At 40.7% G+C, this 18,399-nt stretch overlaps 1 protein-coding gene across 1 annotated transcript in view; it reads left to right on the forward strand.

Annotated features, from left to right (window-relative positions):
• DHX29 (DExH-box helicase 29) overlaps positions 1-18,399 on the forward strand; it is a 68,277-nt gene that overhangs the window by 36,764 nt on the left and 13,114 nt on the right. Inside the window, exons 13-20 of the mRNA XM_089688083.1 lie at positions 888-1,031; positions 4,878-5,054; positions 5,990-6,130; positions 7,387-7,531; positions 11,240-11,360; positions 13,457-13,541; positions 17,970-18,058; positions 18,172-18,300. Coding sequence (XP_089544209.1) covers positions 888-1,031; positions 4,878-5,054; positions 5,990-6,130; positions 7,387-7,531; positions 11,240-11,360; positions 13,457-13,541; positions 17,970-18,058; positions 18,172-18,300 — 1,031 coding nt within the window. The remainder of the gene's footprint in view (positions 1-887; positions 1,032-4,877; positions 5,055-5,989; positions 6,131-7,386; positions 7,532-11,239; positions 11,361-13,456; positions 13,542-17,969; positions 18,059-18,171; positions 18,301-18,399) is intronic.

An 18,399-nucleotide genomic window follows, 5' to 3' on the forward strand; every position in this document is an offset into this window, starting at 1 on the left:
TTCACGAGTGCGCACAAATTTAAGGTTTGACAAGTTGGATATCTATTTATTCTTTGCAACCTCATCTTTTATAGTTTACAAAAAATAGGGTAATTTATTGCTTTTTTGTGCTCTAAAATTAACTTACTTGTATTTTTTACAAAAATTTTGCGGTAAAATCATGCGACATAAAAAATTGCAACTACCACTATTTTATTCTCTAGGTTCTGTGCTTTCCGAAAACATATCACGTTTGGAGGTTTTATGTAATCTTCAAGCCTAAAATGATTTTTTAAACTTGTGCAAAAAATGCAAAAACTGCTCTGGCAGTGAAAGGGATAAAGTATAAGCCCTGACCCCCCCCCCCCTTTCCTGATGAGCAATCAGTCGTTCATCACTCTGCAAGGTCTCCCCCCTCCCTGCTATTCCCCGGGTTTGGTGCTGGCACAATGCTAAAAATATTACAAGTTTAAGTCACCATAAAACCCCTTTTTGTTTTTAAATATTCTTAAAATCACCTCCGATTTAAATATGGTTTTTGTTAAAAAAAAGAAAAAAAAATGTATTTGGACAAGTAGATTGCCATGAGGGACAAGTAGATTGGTGCCCCGATTTAGTCCCTGGAAAGTATTTTTTTCAAACATTTCCACACCTCTGTAGTTGATATTATATGGTTGGGCTAGGTTAGGTGTTATGGTTGTACGTTGGTGTAGGGGGAACTGTTATGACCATGTTAAGTGTTAGGATACTTTTTAATAAGGGCCTGATCACACACGTTTACATTTATTTTCAGTACTAAAAGCCCTAATGCCAAAAACCAATGTACATGTTGATATTATGGTTCACATTTTGTTGAAACTGTTATAACCCTTCAAAAAATGTCTGAATGTGTCTGTTCTTGCTCTCAGAATTCCCTGTGTGGGTATCAGATCCGGATGGAGTCTAGGACAGGGGAGTACACCAAGCTGCTGTACTGTACCACTGGAATCTTACTACGCAAGTTACAGGAAGATAGTTTATTGAAGAACATAACACATGTCATTGTGGATGAGGTGAGTAGAGAGGGAGATCTACTGTGCATATCAGCTAGATTGATAGACATCTGTTTACTAACAAAGTAAGTAAAAGCACCCTAAGGTGGGGGAAAAAAACAATCACCCTCACTGATATTTTTTTTTAGTTTTATTCAGAATATTGTGAAGAGTGGGAGAAGTCTATTTTTAATCATGAATTCAGAAAACAAAGAGCAAGATGTTAAAGGGGGAATCTATCCAAACATTTTTTTTTTTGGTAAGGAAGTGGTAGAATCTCTGACAGTCTTTTTTTTTTTTTTTCTTCAAGTAGTAGCAGCATTTTTAAAGTAGATCTCCTGTCTTATCTTCAGTCTGCACAGTTATCCATAGGAACTGTGTACACCAGTTTTCCAAGGTGTTGACTGACATCTTTACTCACTTGCCTGCCTAACCACAGTACTTTTACAGTGAGCGGGTGGCACAGCCAGGCTCAGCATTGTAAAGATAAATTGCCTGGCACATGCATGCTGAGGTGCACAGTGTGCCACTCCTGGATTATGGTTCCTGGTACTCGGCGGCATTGAGCAGCCGGGGGATCATGTGATCGCTATGTGATCACATGATCCCGATGTCAACAAAGCTGTTATGAAAGAATTTAATTCATAACAGCTCTGCTTCCTATAGTGATACTGTGATTAACCCACAGTTATCACATGGTACCTGTGCCAAGCACAGCAACCTGTACCATGTTATTGGCTGTAGCCAATCACAGCATGTCAACAAAAACACAGCTGGTATGAATGGAATCCATTCATGACAGTTTAAATGATTGCTGTTACAATGATAATCATTGTAACAGCAAACACAGTGTAAAAACAAACCAAATACTCTGATTAAGAAAAAAAAATAGTAAATAAATTATGTTTGAAAATTTAAAAATAAGTTTACCTTGTTTTTTGGTTTTTTTTTAACATGCTGTCATCAGTCAGTATCCCTGATCACTGCCACACCAGTCATATGATGATGCTGTACTGCACATGTGACAGTATATTAAAAAAATAGTGTATAAAAACAAATTTAATTTCTTCATTTTTGCAAATTGTGACAAAAAATTACAACTTCTAAAAACTCGCCTTGCCTCTTACTAAATACCTTGAACTGTTCTGGCAGTTTAGGGTCTTGAGAAATGAAATAGGCCGTCACTACATCAGGATTGATCAGTTTTCAAATACTGTATATATACCATAGGTTGTAGACTCTATAACCTTCACACAGACTAATATTATACACTGATGTAGATTATTTTTACCAAAAAAATGTAGCAGAATACATTTTGGCCTAAATTTATGAAGATTATTTATTTGCAAAATTTTATAACAGAAACTAGGAAAAACATGTTTGTTTGTTTTTTTTAATGTTAGGTATTTTTTCGTTTATATAGCAAAAAAAAAAAAAAAACAAACAGTGGTGATCAAATACCACCAAAAGAAAGCTCCATTTGTGTGAAAAAAAGATAATTTCTTTTGGGTACAGTGTTGCATGACTGCGCATTTGCCAGCTAAATTAAAGTAGTGCAGTACTGAATGATAAAAAAAACACTGTTATGTCTGAATGACTGGGAACCAGTAGCACTAACAATAATTATAACGTTGTTCAAAAGGCTGGTCATGGCCCATATTAAGAAGACCATCAGCTTCAGAGAAGACCCAGTATACATACAGACAAAACCCACTGCAGATGCTATCTCATCAGTACAGTAGTTCAACCAGCTCTTACTTGCAGAATAAGGCTCCATGTACACATGCCTACCCTGACTGCCGGCCATGGGAAAATGCAAATCACTGCAGTTTTGCCGCAGTTGGAGGTCAAAATGTTCCTATCCTGAACGCTATTTCTTCTACATTCAAGAGAGGGAGGTTAAACCTCACCTAACCACGGCACCTGCTAAAAGCCTATGTGTACATGGACACAGGCTTTTATGGAGTTGAGTTTAGGAGCTTTGGCAAAAAAATACCAAAAGCTCCTAAACTTACATTCATCAGCTTCTTGTACATGAGCTTACCCTGACCACCGGCCATGGGAAAACGCAAATCTCGGCAAAAACGTGGTACCGCGTTTTGCATGGTCGGAGGTCAAAACGTTCCTATTCTGAACGCGATTCTTTCATGTTCAGGAGAGGGAGGTTTAACCTAACCTAGCCTCAGCAGTTCCTAAACTCTGCCAAAAGCCTATGTGTACATGGACACACAGGCTCTTATGGAGTTGAGTTTAGGAGCTTTGGCAAAAAAATGCCGAAAGCTCCTAAACTCGAGTTTAGAAGCTGCTCGTGTACATGAAGCCTTAGGATTCTTATGATAGACTTTTATTTTTTTGGATTTTGATTCTGCCTTCAAAACTATTATTCCACAAACCCTGATTGATAAACTACTTGCAATGAACTCAGTTTTGTGCAACTGGATATTGGACTTTTTAACAAATAGGCCCGGTCTGTTAGAATTCACAATGTCTCATATTCCTCTTCCATCTTAGTGCCAATTTCCCTCAGGGATGCATCTTGAGCCCCCCACCGTACATTCTGCTGATCTACGGTTGCTCAGTTATGTATTTGGGCAATCATATTTTGAAGTTAGGAAATAATACGTAAGTAGTGGGACTCCTCGTTCATTGTGATGAGTCAATGTACAGGCAGCCAGTGTAGAATCTGGGCATCTGGTGCAAAGTTTATATTTTCTCCATTAACATAAAGAAGACAAAGGAGATGATTGTGGACTTCAGGATGACCAGCACTACTCCCCCTCTTCTCTACGTCAAGGATGAAGCTGTTGAGATGGCTTTAAAGACAGGGGACATGTGGTTGCACACGTGATAACCTTGCCTGGAGCACCAACACTGGTAGCCTAGTGAAAAAGGCATATTACTTTACTTTTTGGGGAGACTGAAGTGTGCTGGCCTTAGTATTTCAGTCCTCATCTCATTTTATAGGTGTGTAGTGGAGAGCATCCTTATTGCTTACATTACCGTTTGGTACAATGATTGCTCTGCTGCAGATTACCAGGCACTGCATTGGGAGGTAAAGACTGCCCAGAGGATTATTGGCAGCAATCTGCCCACCATTAGTAATATTTACAGCAGCAGATGTAGAAAGATGGTCAACAATATCATCAGAGACTCTTCCTATCTTGCTGATGGACTGTTTGTCCCCCTCCCTCCAGGTTGGAGGTTACACGGTATCAAAACTGGAACCACCAGGCTGATGAACAGCTTTTATTTATTTTGCATTGTCTGTGATGTTTTGTAAGGGGCTTATTGGTATACTAATAAAATGCGTACGTTTTTATCTTTGATTTTGGATTATTGGCATTTATAAGAAGTTATATTTAAGTTCTAATTGCTGTCCTGCGGAGGATTTCTCTCACTAACTGCGTAGCTTTAGTTGTCTTGGAGACAGAAAATGAAAAGAAATCAATCCAGTCGGAACAGAGGACAATAAATATAAAGTATTTTCTAGTCAAGTGTGGAAGTTTAGAACTTCGAAAGAAAGTTGTGATATCACTTTAGGTCTGCTTTGCTGGGAACATCATTTCTGTTGTGATGATTTTGTCACCCACAGTAGCTGAAATAATAAAAATTGTGATTGGCACAGACTGGGAGTGACATTGCCCTATAAACTATTGTGATAAAATATCAGTAAGTGACTTTTTTTTGTCAGACATGAAAACTTTTTTTCTGAGCCAGGAGACAAAGCCTACCTGTTTAGTACCTTCTGTTTTCATTCCATCTTTAAACTTTTTCCCTTCGCCTTCTTGCTTAATCTCTATAGACGTTACTCCTGAGAAGGTCATGTTAATGAAAAACAATTCCTTACGCATGTCTGTCCATATACAGGTACATGAGAGGACGGTGCAGTCAGACTTCCTGCTGATCATTCTGCGGGAGATCCTTCACAAGCGCTCAGACTTACACCTCATTCTTATGAGTGCCACTGTTGACAGTGACAAGTTTTCTAGCTACTTCTCACACTGTCCCATCATCAGGATTTCAGGGAGGACCTACCCTGTTGAGGTGAGTCAATTATAGTAAAACACCTGTGAGGAATAACTACAGACATTCACACAGATCTCATCAGTAAGGCCTTGTTCACACAGGTGTACTACTAGCGTGTGAGCTTGCCTGCATGGGGATGCACAGGTTTTCCTGTCTGCTTTGGGGGCTGTGCACCCGCAATCACACAGTTGTCCAATTGAGAGCAGCATCTTTGTTCCAATTGATATGAATGGCACTGCCTGCACGGGGGTGCACGGAACACCTGTACATTCCTGTTTGGGCAAATATGGCCCTTTCATGGGTGTATGCTATAATACGCCTTTGTGAATGGGGCCTTAAATAGAATTGTTATGTGGTGGCATCACCTTGCTGCTCATTGCTTCCAGATAAGCTGTCTACTGAAGCTGTGGGAAGTTTTCACTTGACAGTTGTACTACTGTATGTACATGGCAGACCTTGTCTTCTAGCTGACCGTCAGTCATGAAAACTAAGACACATTTTTCAGTGTCTTTTAACTTGAAAATAACAATTTGGCTAATTTGTTTATCTAAATCATTTTTACATTTTAATAAATACTTTACTTATGCTTTCTATTTTAAACTGCAGGATGGAAAAGAATGAGGTGGGGGAGATAGAGGGGCAAGAGATGCAGGTGGGGTTGGGAATTGGGAGTGTAGACTGAAAAAAGTGTAAGCAAACCTTCACTCTGCCTGTAATTAACATGATTGGCTGTCACAGTGATCACATGATCTGGAGCTATACTTACTAGTTCCCAATCACTTAGCGGCCTGCCATGCTAGTTCACAGGTGAAGCTTTCAGTGACTTTTTTTCAGCATGGGGGACTGTGTGTGAGAATGTTAACTTTACAGACGGTGATCATCAGTTGGTTAATCTCATAGCATAATGGATATTTTGTGAACTGTTACATTGAGCTAATTTCATTTCTGTTCAGGTGTTCCATCTGGAAGATACCATTGAAGAAACAGGATTTATACTAGAGCAGGACTCTGAGTATTGCCAGAAATTCCTTGAGGATGAAGAGGAAATTACTCTTACTGTCACAAGTAAAGGAGGAGGCAGCAAGAAATATCAGGTAATATGCAGAGCTGCAGCTGCCTCAGGGCTTTACGTATGAAATAATTGCTAGCGCCAGATCATCTTGTAACACCATCACATTCCTGAGAACAGTAATTATATACATAATACAGGTGTACCTCGGTTTACAAATTTAATGCGTTCTCTGGGACTTTTCGTATTGCGAAAAATTCGTAAACCAAAACGCAGTTTCCCATAGGAATGCATTGAAAACCAATTAATCAGTTCCGGAGTTCATGTCGCTATAGGTAAGTGCTGGTTTTTAAATGTAATTACTGTTTTTTTTGTTTTTTTACTATAGCTCAGAGAATCAGCTGTCACTTTCCCCCCAGCTAGTTTGTTTCCCATGATAAAAGAAACAAAGTATCCTTTAGCTCTGGGGAAAGTGACAGCTAATTCTGTGAGCTATAGTGAAGAAAAGAAAAAAGCTGGCAATTGCATTTAAAAATCGGCACCAACATACACTTTGTATTGTGAAAAAAATTTGTAAAAAATTTGTAAACTGAGGCATTGTTTTCGTGGATTTTCATTCGTAAACTGAAAATTACGTTAACCGAGGCGTTCGTAAACCGAGGTACACCTGTACTTTATTCACTGTTATTGGGCTATACTGCATTCCTGGAGTAAACAGATCCATATAGAAATTGAAAATTTAAGTCAAGGCAAAACATTGGGGCATTATGGAGGGGATTCCTCTATCCACCTCATTTGTGTAGATGAAGGAAACCATTTTTTGTTTTTTCCAGACCCCTGACTGAGCAAAAAAAATTGATCAGCTTGGTCAGCTTAATTCTGTGACCGAAATGTGGTCAGAACTGCCTTTTTGCAGGCTCAGTTGATACTCCAGCACCCCCACTCTCCAGCAGTGCCAATGAACATCCTACCCCTTTATTGGTCAGTAAGACTGACCATCACAATAAGTTTTCAGTAAATAGGCCTGAGCATCAGAAGAGGTGGGGTCAAGCGTCATTACATTGGTAAACCGCAAAAATATACCTCCGGATGTTTTCACTAAGGGTATCATCTTACAGTTGACAGCACTGAATTACTGGGCTTATTTCCCGTTAGGGATCCTACCTCTGTTTTATTGGTATGGCCCTATTGGTTATTTTATTCATTTTTGTGGTTTTTCCGTTTGCGTTCCATTTTTTTTACACAATACAAAACTATACTGGTTAATTAAAGGTGTGAACTTTAGGGAAATAGAAAAAGATGATTTGATCTACTTATATGATCATGTAATTCATGTTTCAGGAGTTCATTCCTGTGCAGTCAGGTTCTGGGATGGAAGGAAACCCCAGTTATCAGAAGTATAGCGCCCGCACCCGTCATGCTGTGTTGTATATGAACCCCAACAAAATAAACCTGGACCTGATTCTGGAATTGCTGGTCTTTTTGGGTATGTTACTACTTTGTTTTATCTCACATAAATTAACAAAATCTTTTTCCTTTTTTTGAGAAACTGTATACTGCAGAGCACTGTTACACAACCTTTATGATATTTTCCCCTATTAAAGGAATCCTGTAGAGTCTAGAATATACATCAGCTGCAAATCGTTGAACTGCTTTTAAAAGAAGTAATTTCCTGGCCAGTGTTTGACCTGGAAGAAGTTTGCAGGAGGTCTGTTTTTGCCTTGACTTCACTAGCTGCGTGCTTATTTCAAGTCAGTGACTCCAGATAGCATTCAAAATTTAGCCCCCCCCTCATCACCATGCACAGCAGAGGTTAACTGTTTTGTTTAGTTTAGGGCAGGGGTGCTCAACCTCTTGACGAGTGAGGGCCATTTTAGTGATTTGGTAAAAGGTAGTGGGCCACAATGAAATGAAATGGTTCAGAATATCAATTTTTTTTTGTTTTGAATAGCATAATGAACGTTTTCCTACTGCAGTTGCTGAATCCTGGTGGAAGGAGAGGAAGAGAAGCCAGTTTTCAATGGTTGCAGGAGAAAAATGGAGAGGAATGGTACAGTTGTGTTCAAAATAATAGCAGTCAGACATCACTAACCTGATCAATCACTGTTTTTAATAGAAATGATATTTCTACATGGCAAATAATTTACTAGCAGGTGTTGTAGAGTAATAGAAATCCAACAAACCCAACAGTCATGACATGCATGCTGCTGATTCTGTGTAATTGAATCACTAATTGAAAGGGGCATGTTCAAAATAATAGCAGTGTGGAGTTCTGTTAGTGAGGTCATTCATTCTTTGAAAAACAATTGGCAGTTATTGCCCTTATTTAAGGAAGGAAGGCAGCAAATGTTGTACATGCTGGTTACAACGCATTTCTCTCTGAAATTCTGAGGAAAATGGGTCGTTCCAGACATTGTTCAGAAGAACAGCGTACCTTGATTAAAATGTTGATTGGAGAGGGGAAAACATATAAAGAAGTGCAGAAAATGATAGGCTGCTCAGCTAAAATGATTGCAAATGCTTTAATATGGCAACCAAAACCTGAAAGACGTGGAAGAAAGCGAAAAACTACCATTCGAATGGATAGAAGAATAGCCAAAATGGCAAGGACTCAGCCAACAATCAGCTCCAGGAAGATCAAAGAAGGTCTAAAGCTACCTGTGAGTACTGTTACAATTAGAAGACGCCCGTGTGAAGCCAAGCTATCTGCAAGAAGCCCACCGCAAAGTCCCACTGTTGAAAAAAAAACATGTGCTGAAGAGGTTACAATTTGCCAAAGAGCACATTGACTGGCCTAAAGAGAAATGGTGCAACATTTTGTGGACTGATGAAAGTAAGGTTGTTCTTTTTGGCTCCAGTGGCCGGAGACAGTTTGTCAGACGACCCCCAAACACTGAACTCAAGCCACAGTACACTGTGAAGACAGTGAAGCATGGTTGCGCAAGCATCGTGATATGGGGATGTTTCTCATAGTACGGTGTTGGGCCCGTTTATCGCATACCAGGGATCATGGATCCGTTTGAATACATCAGAATACTTGAAGAGGTCAGGCTGCCTTATGCTGAAGAGGAAATGCCCTTGAAATGGGCCTTCCAACAAGACAACGACCCCAAACACACCAGTAAACGTGCAACATCTTGGTTCCAGACCAACAAGATTGACGTTATGGAGTGGCCAGCCCAATCCCCGGATCTTAATCCAATAGAAAACTTGTGGGGTGACATCAAAAATGCAGTTTCTGAGGCAAAACCAAGAAATAGAGGAGAACTGTGGAATGTAGTCCGATCATCCTGGGCTGGAATACCTGTTCGCAGGTGGCAGAAGTTGGTTGACTCCATGCAACACAGATGTACAGCAGTTCTCAGAAACAGCGCTTATACAAGTAAATATTCATTAAGTGATTCAAAGGAAAGCAAAATCTTCAAACATTTTTCAGTTTATATAGTGAATGTTTGAGTTTGTAAAGAAGAATACAAACACTGCTATTTTTTTGAACAGTCTAATATTCACTTTTCTTCAATTTTTTTTTTAGAGGAACAACACAAATTTGATCTATTTTTCTTCATGTTTTGATTTGGAATAGAATGTGTAGTGTTCCCAATGCATTTGTGTGCATGGAAATAACAGCTATTAGAAGGATTTTGAGCTTTATTCACTTTTTTCAACACACTGCTATTATTTTGAACACCTGTATGTGCAGCCCTCCTTTCCAAGTGTCCTGCAAAACAGAACGTGACAAGGAGGCTGCACGAGCCCCCTGGAGCATGGAGCAGGGTCACCCCTTGGCACTACACCAGTGGTGGGGGTTGTGGTAAAAACCACCCGCCCTGCAAATGTAAATGAGCTCTTAATGTACTGAGTTCCCTAAAACTCTACTTTCACACTGATGTGCTGCATTTTACCCACACAGTGGATGCAGCTCAGTGCCCCTGTGGCTTTCCTGTGCGTCAGCTGCTTTTTGCCACAGACTTCTGTTATATTTTGCAGGTGTGGTGCAATTTATGAAGGCGCACTAAAACTCCTGCATTCAGTTTGAGGCTGAGGGCCACATGTGGCCAACGTGCCTCTGATTGAGCAACCCTGGTTTGGGGGTAAGGTATAAGGTGGAAATACCCTACCTCTCACTCCCACAGGCTTCTGGTGATTTGACCATTCCCACGATGCCACTCCTATTCTCCAGTTATCCAGTCTTGGCTTCTCCCACAGCATTTTGTACATTGCAGGACCACAACGCAGGGCACTTTGCGGTCCTGCATCATATGTGAGGAAATAGAGGACCTATGGAGGAAAGTGGAGGTGTGTGCCAGCTACTGGGGGACCAAGGAATGAGATACATTTTTTTTCTTATTCCCTTCCCATTGACTAATATAGCAGTCTACAGTCACTGTGCAGGGGGGAGGGTGGTGTCAACTAAATAGTAGTTTTCAAGTTCTAACTGAAGATCAGCTTAAGGCTCCATGCACACTAGCGTTTCTTTTAAGCTCAAAATACGCTGGATAAAAAACAACGGTAATAGCGTTTTCTGTAGAGTTTTAGGAGCGTTAGCTTTTTATTAGTGCTTTTACAGTACATGTAGAGGAAAAGGAAAAAAAAAGATAGAAAAAAGCTGTTAGGAGCCTTTTTAGTAGCATTTAGCAGCATTAAGTAGTGTAAAGCGTTTAGTTTTTTCTGCTGAAAAAACGCTCCAAAAAAACTCTACAAAAATAATTTTTTCTCTGCTCCTAGATGCTGAAGCTAAAAAAATGCTAATAGCCTAAAATAGTGTGCATGGACACATAGGGTAACACTATTTAGTTTCTAGGAGCAGAAAAAAATGCTAATTACAGCTTTTAGGAGCTTAAAAAAACATTGGTGTGCATGAAGTCTTAAAGTCCAAAGTTGTTTCCAGGTGTTGTGCATTGTGCTGATTTTTATTTCACTCTTTTTTTTTTGTGACATCAAAATAATACCAGGATTTTTTTCAGCATAAGCAGGACTTTTTGTATCAAAATCTGTACATCTTTTCAATCACAAATTGAAAAAAAAAAAAATAGTACAAAGTGCAAAGGTTCGTTCCAAAATCTTATCCTTCGAATCAACATCTCTAGCCTGTTGCAGGGGCAATGGTTCATTGAACTTTGTGCTGTTTTTTCCTGCTGAACAAATCTGCAGATTTAACTTCTTTTCTTTGGTCTTTATTTCTTCTCCTCACCAGACAGAAGTCCTCAGTTCAGGAATGTAGAAGGAGCTGTGCTAATCTTCTTACCTGGCCTGGCTGATATACAACAGCTTTATGACCTTTTGTCTGTGGACAAGCGATTCAATGACCGGAGGAGGTAATGACTAGCAGGAATGTGACTTGCACATAAATATATGGACAGACTGGTTTCAACGGGCAAAAAAAATCTATTCTCATCTGAACTGCATAAGCTCCTGATTAAAGTAGTATTAAAACCTCTAGAAAAATAATGAGCTATGTATTTGAATGTTGGTAATATTGTCAATAATTACCGTATTTTTCGCTACATAAGACGCGCCTAGGTTTTAGAGGAGAAAAACAAGAAAAAAAATATTCTGAACCAATGGACTGCAGACATAGTAAAGGAAGTGACCACACACTGCGGACACAGTACAGGGAATGACCAGAGACTGCAGACAGTACAAGAGATGACCAAAGACTGCGGACACAGTACAGGAGAAGGACCAGAGACTGCAGACATAGTACAGGAGATGAACAGAGACAGCAGACATAGTACAGGGGATGACCAGAGACAGCAGACATAGTACATGGGATGACCAGAGACTGCAGACATAGTACAGGAGATGACCAGAGACTGCGGACACAGTACAGGAGATGACCAGAGACTGCGGACATAGTACAGGAGATGACCAGAGACTGCGGACACAGTACAGGGGATGACCAGAGAATGCAGACATAGTACAGGGGATGACCAGAGACTGCGGACACAGTACAGGGGATGACCAGAGCCTGCGGACACAGTACAGGAGATGACCAGAGACTGCGGACACAGTACAGGAGATGACCAGAGACTGCGGACACAGCACAGGAGATGACCAGAGACTGCGGACACAGTACAGGGGATGACCAGAGCCTGCGGACATAGTACAGGAGATGACCAGAGACTGCGGACACAGTACAGGGGATGACCAGAGACTGCGGACAGTACAGGAGACGACCAGAGACTGCGGACATAGTACAGGAGATGACCAGAGACTGCGGACAGTACAGGGGATGACCAGAGACTGCGGACAGTACAGGGCATGACCAGACACTTGTGACAGTACAGGGGATGACCAGAGACTGCGGACAGTACAGGGCATGACCAGATACTTGGGACAGTACAGGGGATGACCAGAGACTGCGGACAGTATAGGGGATGAACAGAGGCTGCGGACAGTACAGGAAATGACCAGACACTACGAACCTTTAGGAAGGGAGGGGGTACCTGAATTTGACAGGTACCCGCTCCCACTTCTGCGGAGCTCTCATTATTATACTGTGGGCACCCGACTTTGACAGCCGGGTGCCCACTGCGCATGCGCGAGAAGCGCTGCGCTTTGTGAATGGCCCGGCGTCTTTTGGGACCTGTCATGTGTCCCAGAAGACGCCGGACCATTCACAAAGCGCAGCGCTTCTCATGCATGCGCAGTGGGCACCCGGCTGTCACAGATGCCGGGGCGGGAAGACTACAGTGCCGGACTGAGGAACAGGTGAGTTCCTGCCGCAGAGAACAGCTGAGCGGCCAGCCCGGTATTTTGACATGGTGGCGGCGGGAATACCTGACCGACCGCTTTATATTCGCTCCATAAGACGCACTGACATTTTCCCCCCTTTTTTGGGGGGGGAAAAGTGCATCTTATGGAACGAAAAATACAGTACTTTCTTGAATTTCTAATTGAGGAGAGTGCACACAATCTCTCTCCCCCACGTCCAATGATGGAACTACATGTCCCATGATTCATTGCAGGCGTTATGTAATGCATGTATTTGCACGATGGGATTAACTGCCCCTCAAATCTAAGTGGGTGAGAAGGTTACCTTCATGTCCTGCTTCTCTGTGCTGGCTGTGTGTCACAGAGCAGCGGAGTGCATCTTTGCAGTCGGGGGGAAGGGGAAGGTTGTTGACTACAATGAAAATCATATTCACCATTCAAGAAACATTTTCCATCCTGCTCCTTAGAATTTTCTCATCACTGTGATAGAAAACTAACATTGTTTTGCCCCCACCAAGTAGAAAATCAAACACATTTTTTTAATAGAAAATTCCACTAGTGTATGGTGTACTTTAGCGTAAGTGTTAAGTCCCTGATGCTAGATCTGCCTTATGGAACACAGGCTTGTCTAATACAAGGAAACTTCAGCTAACTGTTTCCATTACAGAGAGTCACACTTTGCTGTTGCTTGTTTCAGGTACAAGCTGATTGCCCTTCATTCCATTCTCTCCAGTCAGGATCAGGCTGAAGCCTTTATACTGCCACCAGCTGGAACCAGAAAGGTGGGGCTGAAACATAACTGTATCATGTGTAAGATATTTGATATGAGATCATTGTAAAAGGGTTTCTAATATATATTTATTTATATTGTCTTGCTGCTGAGCAGCTAAAAAGGTTCTGTAATTATCATTTAGCCTTGATTCACACTATGAACCACATATGAATCACACAGAAACCGCACTGCACTCCTTTTCAATTCAGATGTGATTCAGTGTGATGCAATTTGAGCTCATTTATTCACACCGCATTGTTTTGTGCCATGCAATCCAAAGCAGGCAAATACTACATTTGGGGTGTCATTGGGATTGCACTGACACCCACTGCAGATCGCAAGGGCAGTGTATTTTGAATGCGGTGCGGACAACACACATGGATTTCGGGTTTCCCACACTGCGTTCTAGTGAGAACGGTCACATGATCAGAAAGGTCCCAATCCCAAGTAGCAAATCGGACCTTTCTGTGAGGCGCCAGTAAATGTGCCGGGAGCACACTTTCGACACGTGTGGGTTTTTTTTGGTACGCAAATATGCGGCCTCTTGGCATCAAAGCCCATCCGCCAAGAGGACACATACAGTTGCAAGAAAAAGTATGTGAACCCCTTGGGATTATGTGGAGTTTTGCATGAATTGGGCATAAAATGTGCTCTGAACGTCATCTAAGTCACAACAATAGAAGTACGCAGTCTGTTGAACATAATACTACACAAACATTAAATGTTGCCATGGTTTAATTGCACATAACATGTAAACATTCACAGTGCAGGGAGGAAAAAGTATGTGAGGCCCTAGCTTAATGACTTCTCCCAGAGCTAATTGGAGCCAGGAGTGAGCCAACATTGACTCCAATCAGTGTGATGATTTTGGATGTGTTGCTGACAGCTGTCCTGCCCTTAAAAAACACACACCTGTTTTGGGTTTACTGGTTTCAAGAAGCACTGTCTGATGTGAACCATGCCTCGCAGAAAAGAGCTCTCAGAAGACCTACGATCAAGAATTGTTGACTTGCATGAAGCTGGAAAGGGTTACAAAAGTATCTCCAAAAGCCTTGATGTTCATGTGTCCATGGTAAGACAGACTGTCTACAAATGGAGAAAGTTTAGCACTGTTGCTACTCTCCCTAGGCGTGGTCGTCCTGTAAAAATGACTGCAAGAGCACAGCGCAGAATGCTGCATGAGGTAAAGAAGAATCCCAGAGTGTCAGCTAAAGACCTACAGAAATCTCTGGCACATGCTAACATTTTTGTTGACACATCTACAATAAGGAAAACATTAAACAAGAATGGAGTACATGGGAGGACACCACGGAGGAAGCCATTGCTGTCCAAAAAGAATATTGCAGCACGTTTGAAGTTTGCAAAAGAGCACCTGGATGTTCCACAGCACTACTGGCAAAATATACTGTGGACAGATGAAACCAAGATTGAGTTGTTTGGGAAGAACACACAACACTATGTGTGGAGAAAAAAAGGCACAGCACACCAACATCAAAACCTCATCCCCACTGTAAAACATGGCGGAGGGAGCATCATGGTTTGGGGCTGCTTTGCTGCCTCAGGGCCTGGACGGATTGTTGTCATTGATGGGAAAATTAATTCCAGAGTTTATCAAGACATTTTGCAGGAAAACGTACGACCATCTGTCCGCCAACTGAAGCTCCGCAGAGGATGGGTGATGCAACAGGACAATGACCCAAAGAATACAAGTAATTCAACAAAACAATGGCTGCAACAGCACAGAATACGCCTTCTGGAGTGGCCCAGTCAGAGTCCTGACCTCAACCCGATTGAAATGCTGTGGCATGACCTTAAAAGAGCGATTCACACCAGACATCCCAAGAATATTGCTACACTGAAACAGTTTTGTGAAGAGGAGTGGTCCAAAATGACTCCAGATCGTTGTGCAGGTCTGATCTGCAACTACAGGAAACGTTTGGTTGAGGTTATTGCTGCCAAAGAAGGGTCAACCAGTTATTAAGTCCAAAGGTTCACATACTTTTTCCTCCCTGCACTGTGAATGTTTACATATGTGCAATTAAACCATGGCAACATCTAATGTTTGTGTAGTATTATGTTCAGCAGACTGTGTTCTTTTATTGTTTTGACTTAGATGACGTTCAGAGCACATTTTATGCCCAATTCATGCAAAACTCCACGTAATCCCAAGGGGTTCACATACTTTTTCTTGCAACTGTATTTGCGTACAGTCAGCGCCAACAGGGTAACTGAAATTTAGCAGTTCTGCAAAGAAGAGCGGGCAAATATTGAAAAGTCCAGATGTGCAAAGTTAGTAGCGACATATCCCAACAGACTAGAGACTGGAATTAAAGCAAAAGGTGGTTCAACCAAATACTGACACAAGAGGGTAATCCTTTTTTCAACTCAGTTATTCTTTTTTTTTTTTTTTTCTGACACAGTGTTATGTCTTTTACTTGGATGTTATAAGTTGCACTGAGTAAATACAGCTGGAGAAAACAAAAACTGTGTCTGTCTTTTCAGGCTGCAAAGCAACAAAATGTGATTATTTTAAAGAGAGGTGATTCTTTTCTATACCAGCTGTGTGTGTATAGATGTATAAATAGATATATATAAAATCTTTTTTTTCCACGCACCTGTTAAAATATGTATTTTTTGCTATAAATTACTTTAAACCCCCAAATCTACAAGGGCCTTGTAGAATAATATAGTAGCAGTTGCAATTTTTCATGTTGTACGATATTTGCACAGCTGCTTATCAAACACATAATTTCAGGAAATTAAAATGAATTTTTTTGCAAATAAACATCATACCAAATTTTTGGGAAAAATAAAATAAAATATGAGTAAATAAATACTAAACATATCAAGTCTTAAATTGAGGGTGCCTGTGAAACCACAAAAAACCTTGATACCCAAAATTCTCCATAGGTAACTTTTTAAAACTGTTTGTTATTTTATCAGTTTAGAGTTCAGCATGAATTATGGCCCTCTAATTACCGCTGTCACTTTAATATGCACAGCAATATCACACACGTGGCACAATTTATATATAAATACAAGTGCACTCCTTATGCTGTGTGTTTGCACTGGGGTATGTACAGGGTCAGTAGAGGTCCTTTTAAATTTTTTCTTTACGATTTTTATTTTATTATTATGTACTTTTGTAACGCTTATTTAATCTATTGGGTTTTTTTTACTTACCTTTACTGCTATCACAAGGGATCTAACAACACTTTAAATCTGCTGTATTTGAAAAAGGTCATAGTAAATTCAGATTGTACAAGATTTCATCAGCAGGTGGCACCACAGGTACACTCTTTAACCACTTCCAGACCGGACACTTTCACCCCCTTCCTGACTAGGGCAATTTTCAGCTTTCAGCGCTATCACACTTTGAATGACAATTGCGCGGTCATGCAATACTGTACCCAAATTAATTTTTGACCATTTTTTTGACACAGATAAAGCTTTATTTTGGTGGTATTTATTCACCGCTGGGATTTTTTTTTTTTTGCTATGTAAATGAAAAAGTACAAAAATTTTGAAAAAAAGTTTTTTTTATAAAATTTTGCAAATAAATAATATTTCATCATAAATCTTTGCCAAAATTTATTCCGTTTATCTTTTTAGTAAAAAACAAAATCCAAATTAGTTTATAACCAAAAATTATAATTTTTAAACTTTTTTTTTACATTTTTATTTAATTTTTTTATATTATTATTTATTTATTTTTTTTACATACTGTCACCCTAGCAGTACAGTGTCACCATGGTGACACTGTACTACTTGTGGGGGGTGATGAAGATTTTATTTTTTACACTGATTGCTTTTATACCCATATAGGATGTAAAAGCAATCATTTCTCTTTCTGTCTGCATTCTTGCACTCATTGAGAAGTACTGAGTGAGCTGTGATTGGTCACAGCTTGTCACATGGTACAAGGCTGTTGTGAATAGCCTTGTACCATGTGACCTCTGTGAACATACACAGATTTCACACGTAGTAAGCAATGATGTCACAAGTGACATCTTGCTTACTACTTTGCATGTGATCACTGATTGGCCAATCAGTGATCACATGATCGGGACCTCGTACAGGACACAGTGGGCACCGGATCGCGGTTCTGCGCGCTCCCAGGGAGCACGCACAAGCAGGGTGCGGGGAGGCCGTTTATAAATGGCCACCCGACCCTGCACTGCCACCCTCCGGCCGTTTCTATGCAACGGCCGGTCGGGAAGTGGTTAATGTTGCGGTGAAAGGTAAGAGAGTTAACAAAGTAATAAATGATTGGGAGTCACAGTCACAGATTCCTCCCCAGACTCTAAAGACCCTTTATTCTGATTTGCATCGTTTCTGTGGCTTGCTTGGTGACACATGAAAGTATAACATGCATTTACTTGGCAGACCCGAGATTTTCCACAGATACTACAAATGTAAAAATTCTTCTTGATTACAGATTGTCCTGGCAACAAACATTGCTGAGACGGGAATCACAATCCCAGATGTGGTGTTTGTCTTAGATGCTGGAAAAACAAAAGAAAACAGGTGAGGTCTCTATGCCGTTTGGTGTAATACAGTTGATTTTCCAACAATATTCAACTCTACTGTTCATATGCTCTTCATGCCATCACTGTAATGTTTGCTCTTTTGCCTCACAGGTATCATGAGAGCAGCCAGATGAGCTCCTTAGTGGAGACTTTCATAAGTAAAGCCAGTGCACTGCAGCGGCAGGGGAGAGCTGGCCGTGTCAGGGAAGGATTCTGCTTCCGGCTCTATACAAAAGATAGGTAAGTGGCATGTCCAGGACAAACTGCAGTTTTGTAGGAGATTGATTTGTGCACATTGGTACTCTGTCTGTTTTCTTTTGCACCACTGAGGCAACAGAT

This window comes from Staurois parvus, unplaced genomic scaffold, assembly GCF_062004578.1.
Source record: "Staurois parvus isolate SC_StPar_1 unplaced genomic scaffold, SC_StPar_1.0 ptg000445l, whole genome shotgun sequence".
Lineage (NCBI taxonomy): Eukaryota > Metazoa > Chordata > Amphibia > Anura > Ranidae > Staurois > Staurois parvus.